This window comes from Cololabis saira, chromosome 18, assembly GCF_033807715.1.
Source record: "Cololabis saira isolate AMF1-May2022 chromosome 18, fColSai1.1, whole genome shotgun sequence".
Classification (NCBI taxonomy): domain Eukaryota; kingdom Metazoa; phylum Chordata; class Actinopteri; order Beloniformes; family Belonidae; genus Cololabis; species Cololabis saira.
The window spans coordinates 20,157,268-20,170,057 of NC_084604.1; the positions used below are offsets into that span (position 1 = coordinate 20,157,268).

The window sequence follows — 12,790 nt, forward strand, 5'->3', positions numbered from 1 at the left end:
ATGCTTGTTTCAGGGTTCGGGAATGTCTGTTGCAAATGTGGGGTGTGGCAGCCATGCAGCCACAGAGGTGGAAAGAAAACAACTCGAGAGAGGAAGAATCATAAGTAGCCTAAAAATAAAGAAGTTAAAGAAAATAAAGACACACAGAAATAAATTGGGGTAACAAATGTTAGTAAAATGCAATTTACAAACGTTTGTGCTCTTGCACAGTTTGACTATATAAACTAATGTGCACACGAAGAAACACATTGTATCAAAAATCATGACAAATCATAAGTACAAACAGCTTTTAACCATTAAGTCGTGACATGGAGGGACTTGACGAAACATGGTGAACACATGGAACTGTAAACAGAGTTGAAACTGACCAAAACTACTGTATCATACAATACAAACTTACAAATGGCATTGTAATGAAATAATACCTTATGTAAAGAAGGTAAACACTGTGTTGCTTTGCAAGTTTACATTTACACATTAAGACAGCAGTAAAAAGTAGTTTTTTTGTTACATTTCAGTTCTGTGAAGCATTTCCACACTTAGCTACACAACAGTATCAACCCATCCATCCATTTTCTATACCTGCTTTATCCTTTGCAGGGTCACGGGGGTCTGCAGGAGCCGATCCCAGCTAAGTTTTCAGGTGAGAGGCAGGTTGACCCTGGACAGGTCACCAGTCCATCGCAGGGCCACATAAACAACCAGACACACTCACACTTACGGGCAATTTAGAATCACCAGTTAACTTACTATGCATGTTTTTTGGACTGTGGGAGGAAGCCGGAGTACCTGGAGGGAACCCAGGCGCGTAAGCACAAGGAAAACATGCAAACTCCACACAGAAAGACTCCCGCTTGGCCAGGGAGTTGAACCAGGAACCTTCTTGCTGTGAGGCCACCGTGCTGCCGCATAACTACACATATGAGCACTAACTCTATACAGTTTAAAAAAACATACTAGAAAGCAATTCTTGACAAGTATAAAAATGGGGACCTCTAAAGAAAGTAATTTACCTTACATATGTATTTCTTTGATTATTATTTTGTTCATTGTGGGATGGATTATATATGACACAAATATAACTGCCTGCATTCAAGGCTGTTCGTGGATCATCGTAGAGGTGACTGGGAGATTGGACTTTTGAATTTAGGATATTGTAGGAGACCGGTTCAATTATGACTGATATTGTTTATTGGTTGTTTGTCTTGTATTTATTTTTTGTTATTTTGTCTTTTCCTTCTTTTCTTTTCTTTTAAAATTTTTTAAAATTTTTTATAGGTTATATATGATATGATATTGTGAGGAAGGGACAGGACTAAATAAGCATTCTGCTTCCTCCTGTTCCCTCTCGAAAACATTGTTTTGCTGTGTGTTTTATTTTTGAATGAGACTGTTAAATTGTTTTGCTTTTTTATATTTTGATGCTTTTAATTTGATTGGGTTTTGTTGTGTTCGAGACAAAGCCAACAATAAATAAATAAATAAATAAATAAATAAATAAATAAATAAATAAATAAATAAATAAATAAAATGATTTATAAAACTAAAGAAACAATATAAACAGACAAAGCTTTAGGTAATTTCTCAAGGTGCAACTCTATTTGAAGTTGGTCATAAACTTCTCACTGTTGTTTTATTTCTAACGAAGGGTTTTGCAGTATGTTCTGACATGTTACTAATCTGTGAGTGAAACTGGTTGAGAAGTCCCAACTAATATGTCCCCACTTTCCCCCTTTTCAGGGATGTTTGTTGATGTTGCAGTAGAGCTCGTCGCTCAAGGCTGATTTATGGTTCCGCGTTACACCGACGCAGAGCCTACGGCGTAGGTACGTGCCCTACGCCGTACTTTACGGCTTGCTCTGCGTCGACTTAACGCGGAACCATAAATCCGCCGTCAGACATGCGGGCGACCCCGCGTCCCGAAACGCGCGCACCCCGCGCTCCGGGCGGGACTTCCTCTCTCTGCGGATGCGGTGTCGGGCCGGACCGGGCTGGACCGGGCAGAAAGGGCTTGGTCGGGGTGTCACCGGTCCCTCCGTGCGCCTGTGGACCTGCAGATAAGCTCGGACATGCTGTCCTGAGAACCCGCCCCCGCCAACATGTCTGATGTCCACAAGACTGTGCAGAAATGGCACGCCAGTTTCAGGAAAGGCACAGACTTTGACTCGTGGGGACAATTAGTGGAGGCTATAGATGAATACCAAATGTAAGTTGCATGCAACATGTGTGTCCTGTCTCTTCTCGTCTGCATCCACGGGAAGTCCTGTCACGGTTTCTGCGTGTCGTGTGTCGTGTCACAGCGTGTCATGCATGCAGGGGAGGAAAATAAAAAAAAGAGGCAATACTCCTCAGAGTGTTAGAAATGGTCAGCCACACCCGTGCAGTGTTATGGGGGGGTTTCATGTGCTCAGCGAGGATCGCTTTGTGCCTCTCGGATGTGCCAGATGTCTGTGAGCCTTTTCACGACGTGACCCGCTTCGTGGGTTGATGGGATGTATAATTGAAACATCTCTTATTAATGTAAAATCCAGATCATGTGGTTGTGTGTCGCCTCGGCCGCCAGGGGGCGCTGCTGCTGACAGAAGTCCTCCAGGGTGCCACAGTCAATCAGAGTTTATTCTGTTTAACATTTTTTAGAGATATTTGTTTTATTTATGTATCTATTTCTTGTAATGTTTTTATTATTATATTTTATTGTGGTGGGCTGATTATTTTTTTAGCCTTAATTCTTGAACTTTTAAGATAAGATAAGATAAGATATCCTTTATTTTCTCCCTCAGTGGGGAAACTTATTTTGTTGGCAGCAGTACACTTAGCACACACATGTAGGGGAGGGGTAAAAAGACTGAAAAGTCAGAAATAAAAAATATATGTATATATACACTTTATGATTTGGCGCTCTTGTTTCCGTGCTTTTATTTATTAGTGCATTCTGTCAAATTTTTAAATATTATGGTTATTATGTCTTATTTCAATTAATCTTAATATTGTATCTGCTTAGCACTTTACCTGCCCAGGGACTACAGGCGGAAATTAGCAATTGTTGCTATAACCTGGCTCAAAGCATCTCTTCTTGTTTTACAAGATTAATGTTTTTTTTGTGCATTATCCCTGTTTTAAATAAATAAATTCAATCAATCAAATATAGAAAATACAAAAAATATATATAAAATATGTATAATCACAGAATATGAACAGTATATACAGTTGGTTGGAAGAAGAAACAGTGCAAAAAAAGCAGGTGGAGTGTTGTGAGGTAGACTGGCAGATTGACAGATATTGCACATCTTATATTATTGCACATGTTATATTATTACACATCTTATTGTCCACTGGCTACTGAGAGCAGGCCTGGTTGTACAGTCTGATGGCAGCGGGGAGGAAGGACCTGCGATGCCTCTCGGTGGTGCATCGTGGGTGACGAAGCCGGTCACTGATGGAGCTCTCCAGGGCTCTGACAGTCTCATGAAGGGGGTGGGAGTGGGAGGTCATTATTTAATTTTAATTAACTATATTGTATGTCAGTGTATGTCTCAAAGTTTTTATTTTTGTTTTTATTATGCTTATTTTTCAGTCAAAATGTTAAGCACTTTGTATTTCATGTGCCTGGATGAAAGGTGCTATACAAATAAAATTTGATTGATTGATTAACGCATCTGTGTGTTCATGTTGGCTGATTTCAGTCTTGCAAGACAAGTGCAAAAAGAGGTCCAAGCAAACAACTCCACAGACTTCACAGAGGAACAGAAGGTAATCATTTAAATCTGTTTCTACGCCCCAATCAGCTTCTCTGCCGCAGGTAACGCTTGCTGATGTTCTCTTCATGTTTGTTGTTAACAGAAAACCTTAGGAAAGATCGCAACATGCCTGGAGTTGAGAAGTGCCAGTTTGCAGGTTTGTGTCCTCCATACACAAGTAACCAAACAAAAGTCCACAAAACTCTCTCTACCAAAGTCTGAAACGCATGGATACAAGCTGACTTCAGTCCATGTAGATGCTACAACGTTTGACTTGGATCAAAACATCTCATTAAAGTTGTCCTAAGACAACAACGAATATTCAAATTATTGCATAGCATGTTTTTCATCCACTTTAAATATCGACTACTATATTTGGGGTTGGTTTTTTTTTTCATCACTTTTGGTAATTTTGCATCTCTTTATAGTCCCTTTTTTTTGTGATTCTGTGTCATGATGTGATCATTTTACATGTCTTGTTATTATGCGTCATGTTTTATTTGTCTAATTACTGTTGCTTTATGATCACTCTCTGTCTCGGGGCCATTTTTGCACTTGTGAAGGCTTTGTGGTACATTCTAGTTTACTATTGCACCCCTTTATGATGGTTTACATTTATTACATTCATAATTTTGATTTGCATGTCCTCCAGGGCCTCTTCTAAGCATATGTTGAGTGCAACAAAGGCTTAGAAGAGGCCTTGAATGACATGGAAATTGGTTTTATTAGGTTTTGTTTGCCTCCTTCTGCTGTATAAAATATTCTTGGGATAAAACGAACAGCCTGCCGCCCTGCTAGACCGATTCAGTAATCTATCCATGAGTACGGTACTGGGCAAAAGTCATAGGCCCCCATTGTGTTGTTTTTTTTATCTAAGTTTTAATAACATCCATATTTATTTTCTCATCTCTTTAATATACAGACATAAAATACGGGAACCTGTCTCTTTTAAACCTGAATAGAACTGAATGGTAACTGATATAATTGCAGACATCTGTATGGGACGGTGTCCTCTACTCTGGCCAGCTGTGTACATTTAACTTTGTGGGATGGGTCTGGTGCCGCTACCATTTCCACCGGCTACAGAACGTACTGATCCAACCTCAGAGGGGTGGAGATGAACTTCATGCATCGACTCCTCCTGCAGGGAAGTCCAAGCACCGCTAGTAAAAACTACCAGCATGGCTGCACAATTGCTAATAACTTGAGCAGGTTTAGTCTGGTTGTTGCTCCGCCTGCAGCTGATGGTTGATTGGTTTAATCCTAATCAATGTGTCCAGAGTGGGGGGTTCATTAATTAGCCATATTATCTGCTATGATTAGTTGTATTTATTTCAACAATTCATGCCTACATGTTCGTGAAGACGGCGCTAACTTTAATTTGATAAAGAGCTGTGAGTGTTGTTTCTCTAGAAGCCGCACTTCTAAAACACGTCTTGCAGGTCAGATGGTCGTCCTCCTGTCCGGGTTTTCTCTGTAACAGAACAATTCTTGTGTTGCCAAGTTGGATTTCTGAATTAACGAGTCTATCTCTGATATCACTATATATATATTTTTCTTGTTTGCATAAGAGACTGAACTATACATATGAACGATCATTTCAGAAACTTGAGAAACTTTGGTAAAACAGCAAAATCAGAGGTGCCTGAGACTTTTGCACAGTACTGTATGATGATTCAGTGTGTTAAAAGTGTGGGGAGAACAGGTGTGTGTGTGTCCTCCTCGGTGGATACGGCCCACACACTGTTTGATTTCAGTGTACTCCACCTACAAGCAAATGGTTTATGACTAAAATCAACGGAAAGAAACAAAAAAATGCTGAGCAAGTGTCCTTTTTTTTTTATATATCTTTAGAAACTGATTATCAGAATCATCACTTGTAGTTCCTGTTGTGACAGATATTTAAACATCATTTATTGTGCTATCTCTTCAGCATCCTAGCTGTTTTCATTAGATGTCTTAAGCTTTGTACAGAGTATTTTAGTGACCTGTAGTCGCTGGATGAGTTCAGTAAAAAGATGCTGACCGGTCCTGCGACTGCACGGCCCGACTTACTGAGTGCTGCTGATGGTACTTGCTGGTCCAGAACCACAGGCGCTGTTTCTTTCAGAGGGAGGGAGATAGAAAGAGAGGGTGTTTTAATCCTTGTTGTTTTGATTAAAAAAAAAAGAAAAAAAGTCTGCATTTCAGAGATGAATGTTGGTTTTCATCACTTGGGTAATTTTCAACTCTCCTACATTTCAACTTTATCGGTTTGAATCACCAAACACGGCATTACAACAAAATGAAAGCAGCACCAGAGAACAAGTAGTCCTCTCATACAGGCGCGCTGAATACTTTACGCCTGTTTTTTTTTTTTTATCAAAGAAATTCACAAGAGTGAACTTGATGGCGAACGTCTGTGTCCATGTTTCTTCATGCGTGTAAATGTGTGAAGACTAAAAGCTTCATCAGGGGTTAGCCTCTATAGAACATAAAAAAGACAGCCTTGTGAATTAATGTGATTTTATATTAGCATTTAAAAGCTGCACTTCAGAAAAGAAAAAAAAAAACCTCTTGCACTCACTTGGAAGGTCTTTTGTCCTTGTCATGCAAGAGAACTGAGTGCGTTCAATGGAAACCAAAACATGTACTTGATAAATCATCCTTCAACTATCCCAGTTTCAGATATAAAAAAAAAAAAATTGTCTGTGTGCTATTCACAGTATACATTTTTAAATGGACTCCTACACTGTTAGCGAATGGCAAATGCTATCTGTTAATGTATTTTCTTGAAATTATACAGTATTTGTTTAAGTTTGCAGGGAAGAGCCACATTTTAGACATATTTGGTCCAAAGAAATCCTTTAAAAAAAAAAAGCAGCTCTGGCAAACTTAGGAGTCACATTCATTACGTGCACCTTTTAAACGTGACCTTTTGTCTGTGTTTCCTCAGTGCGCTCAGTCAAAGGAGGAGTTCAAGTTAGAAGACCTGAAGAAACTGGAAACCAGTGAGTGTACGACTGATGACTGGTAAATGACTGGAACCCGTCAGATGTTTATTAAAACTCCAACATGTTTCTTTTCCAACAGTAATAAAGAACATTCTCACCTTTAACAAAGAGTTTCCCTTCAACGTCCAGCCGGTGCCCTCGAGGTAAAAAACAAACAAACAAACCAAAAAAGTATAGCCATCTGAATTTACAGTTGTAATATGCAACACATGTGAAACTGTGAAAACCTTTACAGTCGCCATGGTTACAGTGATAGAGTTGCATCACAGCCTGAGACCTTGTTTTGTTTTTTGGTTTTAGGAAGAAAAAAAAAAGGTTACTTTGTTCAGTATGAAAATGCCATTACTTAATTATTCTGACAATAAAGGGATCTTAAATTGATAAAAGATTGTCAAAATGTTTTGACACGTCCTGTGGTATTTCTAGGTAATTATACCATGTCAGGCCTCTAAAAGTAGTACAATAAAAGCTGGTTGAACTGGTGAAGGAGGTGGAGGCTTCCCCTGATGTGTGAATTTCTGTGCTGTCTTCATACGATGGTGTTTTTTTTTTGTCTGTGCCTCTTTCTCAGGAAAATCTTTGCCCCGGGAGAGGAGGAGAACCTGGAGCTGGAGGGGGAGGAGGATGCGGCAGCAGGAGCTGGCTCAGCAGAGGCGTTCCCACCGCGAGCTCCTGGTACTGTTGATCAAACGCACCTCCAGTTTGGGTCTGCATGATCTCAAGTGTTGTCGTTGGTTTGTTCTCTGAGGGCCGTTTGACCGTGCATGTTTTTGTTCTCTCTGTTGAGCTGTACGTGGCTTCACCACTCATCCCTGCCTGGCTGTTTCATTCGCAGCTTCGCAAGGTACGGCTTTGTGCACAAACTGCACCCGCATTGTCCTCCAGGACATCAAAAGTGTTTTGTTTTGTTTTCTTTTTTTTCATTTTAAATAAGTCAGAGCTCAACTTGGTTCAGATGTGATGTTGCTGAAATTATCAGTTCAAGTTAAAGCTGCACTAATCCAAATTTATGATAACAATGGATCGGATAAGCTTGAGAAATGTCATATCTACACCTTTTCTAAGGCCTTTCAGGTTTTAACTTATTGTTTTAAATGTTTAAAGTTAAATGTAACTACTTTGAGGCAGAGTTATTATAGGCAATGAAATCTAGGACTAAAACTGAAACCAACAGTGAAAAAAATAATCCCGTTAACTGAAATAAAAATAAAAACAAGATTTTTCTGAAATGAAAACTTGATAAAAAGCAGAATTACAGTTAAAAATAGCTTTGTTTTCATTTTTATTTGGTATTTGTTTTGTTTTTTTATGTTTGACACTTCATTTTTCCAATTACTAATTCAAGTATTTTTCAAGAATACTTGTGGTGTATGGCATTGTTGAACAAAAAACTGAAATGCAACTAAAACTAACCCATTTCCCATTTTTCAAAACTAAAACTATTGATGTGCCTGTTAAATGAACTAAAACTAAACTGAAATAACTTGACAAGCTGGAAAACAAAAAAAACTATTCTAACTATAAGATTTCCTTAAGAAAAAGCAGAAGAATCTCTGGACCCGAGGACGCCTGCAGGTTAATAGGACATCCTCACTTTTATGCCTCCACATTCCTTTCAGTTGTAAATAGTTTTTTTTCCTCTTAATTCGCTCCCATCCTTTTAACGTTTATAAAATATAAAATAGGGAGAATATGCATATTTATAAATTAGCAGTCTGTCCAGTCTCAGCGCCCCATCCCACAAGACTTCATCATTAATATGTTGCTTCGTTCATTTTCTTCCTTTAAACTAAATAGTGATGGTGGAATCTGAACTTCTATACATTTTTGAGATTTTGTTTCTGTGTCATTAAGCAACAGTTGAGTCATAGTATGAAGTTTCTGTGAAGCGGCAGTTGCGGCGCTCGGTGCCTCTGTTCTGTAAAATCAGAAGTTGGGGACGTCCGCCTTTCCTGGAATGTCAGCTAGAACGCCGCGTCAGCTCCCGCAGAAGTTAGAAATGATGTTAAAATGGTTACGAAATTAGCGTGACTCCCGCTTGGACAAGACATTGATGTTTTTAGTAATTTTCTAGTCAAAGAATGACTTCAAAACCACGCTTTTTTTTGTTTTTCTTTCTTTTTTGGGGGGGAGCCAGCTAGATAGTGACCTAATATGAGAGATGGATCACGCAAAAACACATCAGTGCTTCTCTAACTGGCCTCTCACCTGCAGGCTGCAGGTTTACTTCCTGCTCTCTTCAGACATTGTCCTGCTATTTCTTGTCACATTAAAATTTGCTGGCTCGCAGATGCCGGCTTACGACTAAAACACCTTTCCCTCTGGTCCCATAATGAATTTGACTTAAATCAGTCTTGCGCTTATTTTTTATGTAATTATTTCTTTTTTAATAATACTGTGCACCCATGACATAAATTACGCCCTTGAACGATGTGCTATGATGGTCATCTGTACCGCTTCCTCAGTATTAAAGTGCAGGCTGACAAAACTAGCAACTAGATGACAGCGGAGGAGCCATGTTTCCTCAAGTGTTGATGGAGATCAAGATGGGCCCAGGAGAAGGGAGAGGAAAAGATTAACAATCCACAGTAACTCCAGGTCTTGATGCTCTAGCCCAGGGGTATTCGACTAGATTCGGGCGGGGGCCACATCTGCAAAAGGACTGTATGGAGAGGGCCGCACAATTTGAAAATGTGGGGGTTTTCAAAATGTATTTTGTACTCAAAGACGAAGACTTATGTAAATATAATACATTTGTATTATACGTTTGAATATATCTAGTTTACATATGAATTATGTATTAATTGTCTCCAGATTTAGTAATTGTGAATGTTAAATATAATATTCAGATAAAGAAATATTATTTTGAATGCAAGTTCATTTTGAAACCATGCATTGTGCAAACTTAATGAAATTGATATTGACCTACTTTTAATAAGACACGCCATGACAAAGCACCACTTTCCACCAAGATTTCCTTATTTTAATATTATATTAAGCATTGAGCACAACCATTTTAGTCCATAGTAGCCAGTTATAAAAATATTATTAATATAATATTATTAATATAATAATTAATTATTTTCAACAAACACCCCCTTTTTTGAAATATGACCAGGGGCCACATAAAAGCTCCTTGACAGCAGTTTAGATTGACTCAGTTAAAGGAAAGCTCCTTTCAACTTCTCCTTGCCAAAGTCGACCTCTTCCTGCCACATAATGACCTTTAGAAAGTCATCAGTCATCAGTTCCCGGATTGATTACTCCACTTTATTTTGGACTTGGTCAAACTTCTCTGTATCACTTGCAACTTGTACAAAATGCTGCTGCTCATGCTGACAAACTCTCGGAGACGCCTGTCCTGTACTGCCTCCACTGGCTCCCTCTACAGTTCAGAGTTCATTTTAAGCTCTTTTTTGTTTGGTTTTAGTGCAGTTTATGGCCTTGCATGTTCATATTTATGTGCGCTTTTAAGTTTTCACCAACCCGACAGAGCTCTGTGTTCTCAGTATCAGTGAGAAGTTCTCCGGTCGAGGAGGAAACGGTGGGGTGATCTTTCCTTTGCTGTCACAGGTCCCAAACTCTGGAACGCTCTTCCCTCTTAACTATGCACCATCTTTGACCTGCAACTGTTCAGAGTCAAACTCAGAACGGACTTATTTACATTGTCTTTAGGTACATAAGAGCACTAAGTCACTTCTCTCTGAGCTTTAAATGGCAGAGTTGATCAATAAATGCCTCTTTCGTGACAGGAATGCTCTTTGGAACAGTTTAATATACAGTAGCCTCTGAAAACAGTTCTTCTCAGTGGTAACGAAACACAGCTGCTAATGTCTGAACCCTTTTGCTGTTTTTACAGGTACCTTGTTGCCACGGTTACCTTCAGAACCCGGGATGACACTACTTACATTAAGGATCGAGAAAATTGGCTTGAAGGATGCCGGGCAGTGCATCGATCCGTACATGACCATCAGCGTCAAAGGTGCAACACAACTCCTGCGGTTAATGCGTTTTTGAGACACAGCCGGTAGTTGTGGATTTACAGCCGCATCACGTCACTAAGGTTAATCTTCTTTCAATCTAAAAAGAAAGAAGTGTTTGACTTGTGTGGATCCGCCTGCAGATCTGAACGGCGTCGATGTGAACCCCGTGCAGGACACGCCAGTGGCCACCAGGAAGGAGGACACATACATTCACTTCAGTGTGGACGTGGAGATCCAGAGACATGTGGAGAGATTACCAAAAGGTCGGTCCTACGGGGCTAGCACATGATGCTTTGATGGTTATTTATTTACTTTTTTGGGGGGTTTCATGTGCCGTGGAGTGCACAAAATTGTAATCTCTGCAAATAGTTGAGGATCTTCTGCACATATGTGGGCCAGATCTAAATGGGTAAACGGCAGGTAGGTTATGGAGGTTTTTGAATGCCAGGTGGAGGATTTTAAAACTGACAAGCTGAAGTTTCTGGAGGAATTTTATGTGGAATGCATCTTAAATATACTACTAATCTTAATTGGATTAGTTTATGCAGTGCCAAATTGTTTTTTCTCTCTAGAGTTGCATTAAAGTTTCACCGGCTCTTGTATTGATGATGAGAGAATTAGACGATTGCATCAGTTCTTCTCCACAACATCCCAGAGGTTCTCATTAAGTCTGGACTCTCTGGTCGGTCCACATGTGTGAACATTGTGTCATGCTCCCTGAACTGCTCTTTTATAATCTCTAATGCATCCTGCAGTGGTCGTCTTAAATTAAGCCTGTGCCACGAGCAGAAAAAAAATCTAAGCTATGAAAAACTGGTAATTCAGTGTATTTGTTTAGTCAGCTGAGCTCATTATTTTGCAGATACCTAACAGACTGAAGCAAACTTTATCAACATTTCGTTGGACTGTCCTGTGTAGAAGGGATGTGGAAATAAAAATGGGTTGAATATAAAATAAGTGTCTAATATCAGCCGTCTTATATTCGTATAATAACCAAGTTATCCTCTAAATTCCTGCAGGAGCAGCTATCTTCTTTGAATTCAAGCACTACAAGCCCAAAAAGCGGTTCACCAGCACAAAATGTTTCGCGTTCATGGAAATGGACGAGATCAAGTCGGGGCCAATTGTAATCGAACTGTGAGTGCTTTTTTTTTTCCCCTTTCTTTCCACCAGTGATGTTTCACTGCGTTCATGAAGTAAACTCCTCTCCTCCTCGTATTTCAGGTACAAGAAACCAACAGACTTCAAGAGGAAGAAACTGCAGCTTCTCACAAAGAAACCACTTTATCTCCACCTTCATCAGACGTTATACAAAGACAGCTAAGTCTCGATTGAACCAGCTCTTTCTAATCTCCCTGCACATCCAGCAAAAAGCGGCGTCCGCCCCTCATCACATCCAGCAATACCAAATCAATGTTGTGGGATTTTCCACGCGTGTGAAGAAAGTTACATGAACTGAGCCAGAGTTTAGTCTCATTAAAAACCTACTTGTTAAATAAAAGTTCAAACATGTTGCATTTGTTTTTTTGAAACTTTCTTTTTTTTTCTCTCTCTTTCTCTTTAAAAACGAGGCTTGTGAGTCTATTGATGCATTTTGTTTGTTGGATTCTTGTTCACATTCAACAAATATGCCATAGTTTTTGAGAGAAAAGTTAAGAAACTACTGCCTGCGTTCTGATTATTTGACAGGACTCTTGTTGGTCCTGCAGAGGTCTCTAAAGACAGTTTACAGGGTTTTAACAGTGTTGTGCTTTCCAAGTATTATCGGGGCTGAGGTCTTTAAAAAAAACAAAAAACTAGCAGAATTGTAACTGGTTGTGACTTTTGGCCATTTAGGAAGTAAAAAACAACCAAACAGTGGAATTAAGAGGGAGTTAATGTCTCAGCAGGAACAGCCATTCTCTGAATAAATGACATTTACAACAGCTCCTGCAGAGACAGAAAAAGTTATCAATTCCCATCAGATCTGACTGATCTCTGCAGTTTGGCACAAAATGACTCGGATATAAACACTTGAAGTCATAAAAATGATATTTGCCATAATGATCATTCTGTGGCCTCGCAGTTTCATTAAATA

General features: G+C 39.4%; 1 protein-coding gene across 4 annotated transcripts; it reads left to right on the forward strand.

Moving 5' to 3' along the window:
• The first annotated feature begins 1,958 nt into the window (after window positions 1-1,958).
• On the forward strand, window positions 1,959-12,221 carry aida (axin interactor, dorsalization associated). Of its 4 annotated transcripts, none has more exons than XM_061746408.1 (11): window positions 1,959-2,206; window positions 3,684-3,750; window positions 3,841-3,894; window positions 6,673-6,733; window positions 6,810-6,873; window positions 7,302-7,405; window positions 7,566-7,574; window positions 10,590-10,712; window positions 10,854-10,976; window positions 11,733-11,850; window positions 11,938-12,221. In XM_061746408.1, the coding sequence occupies exons 1-11, from the start codon at window positions 2,100-2,102 to the stop codon at window positions 12,035-12,037; spliced, it is 930 nt and encodes a 309-aa protein (XP_061602392.1). In that variant the 5' UTR covers window positions 1,959-2,099; the 3' UTR covers window positions 12,038-12,221. The 4 variants fall into 4 exon arrangements, with proteins under 4 accessions (XP_061602392.1, XP_061602394.1, XP_061602395.1 ...); XM_061746410.1 differs by having other exon boundaries at window positions 6,673-6,727; XM_061746411.1 differs by lacking the exon at window positions 7,566-7,574.
• The last annotated feature ends 569 nt before the right edge of the window (window positions 12,222-12,790 follow it).

Bases quoted from the DNA above. Each gene is read 5' to 3' on its own strand.
- aida (XM_061746408.1), top strand. From the start codon at position 2,100: ATGTCTGATGTCCACAAGACTGTGCAGAAATGGCACGCCAGTTTCAGG. The intron at 2,207-3,683 runs GTAAGTTGCATG...GGCTGATTTCAG, and splicing joins GCTATAGATGAATACCAAAT to TCTTGCAAGACAAGTGCAAA. The intron at 6,734-6,809 runs GTACGACTGATG...CTTTTCCAACAG, and splicing joins GAAACTGGAAACCAGTGAGT to TAATAAAGAACATTCTCACC.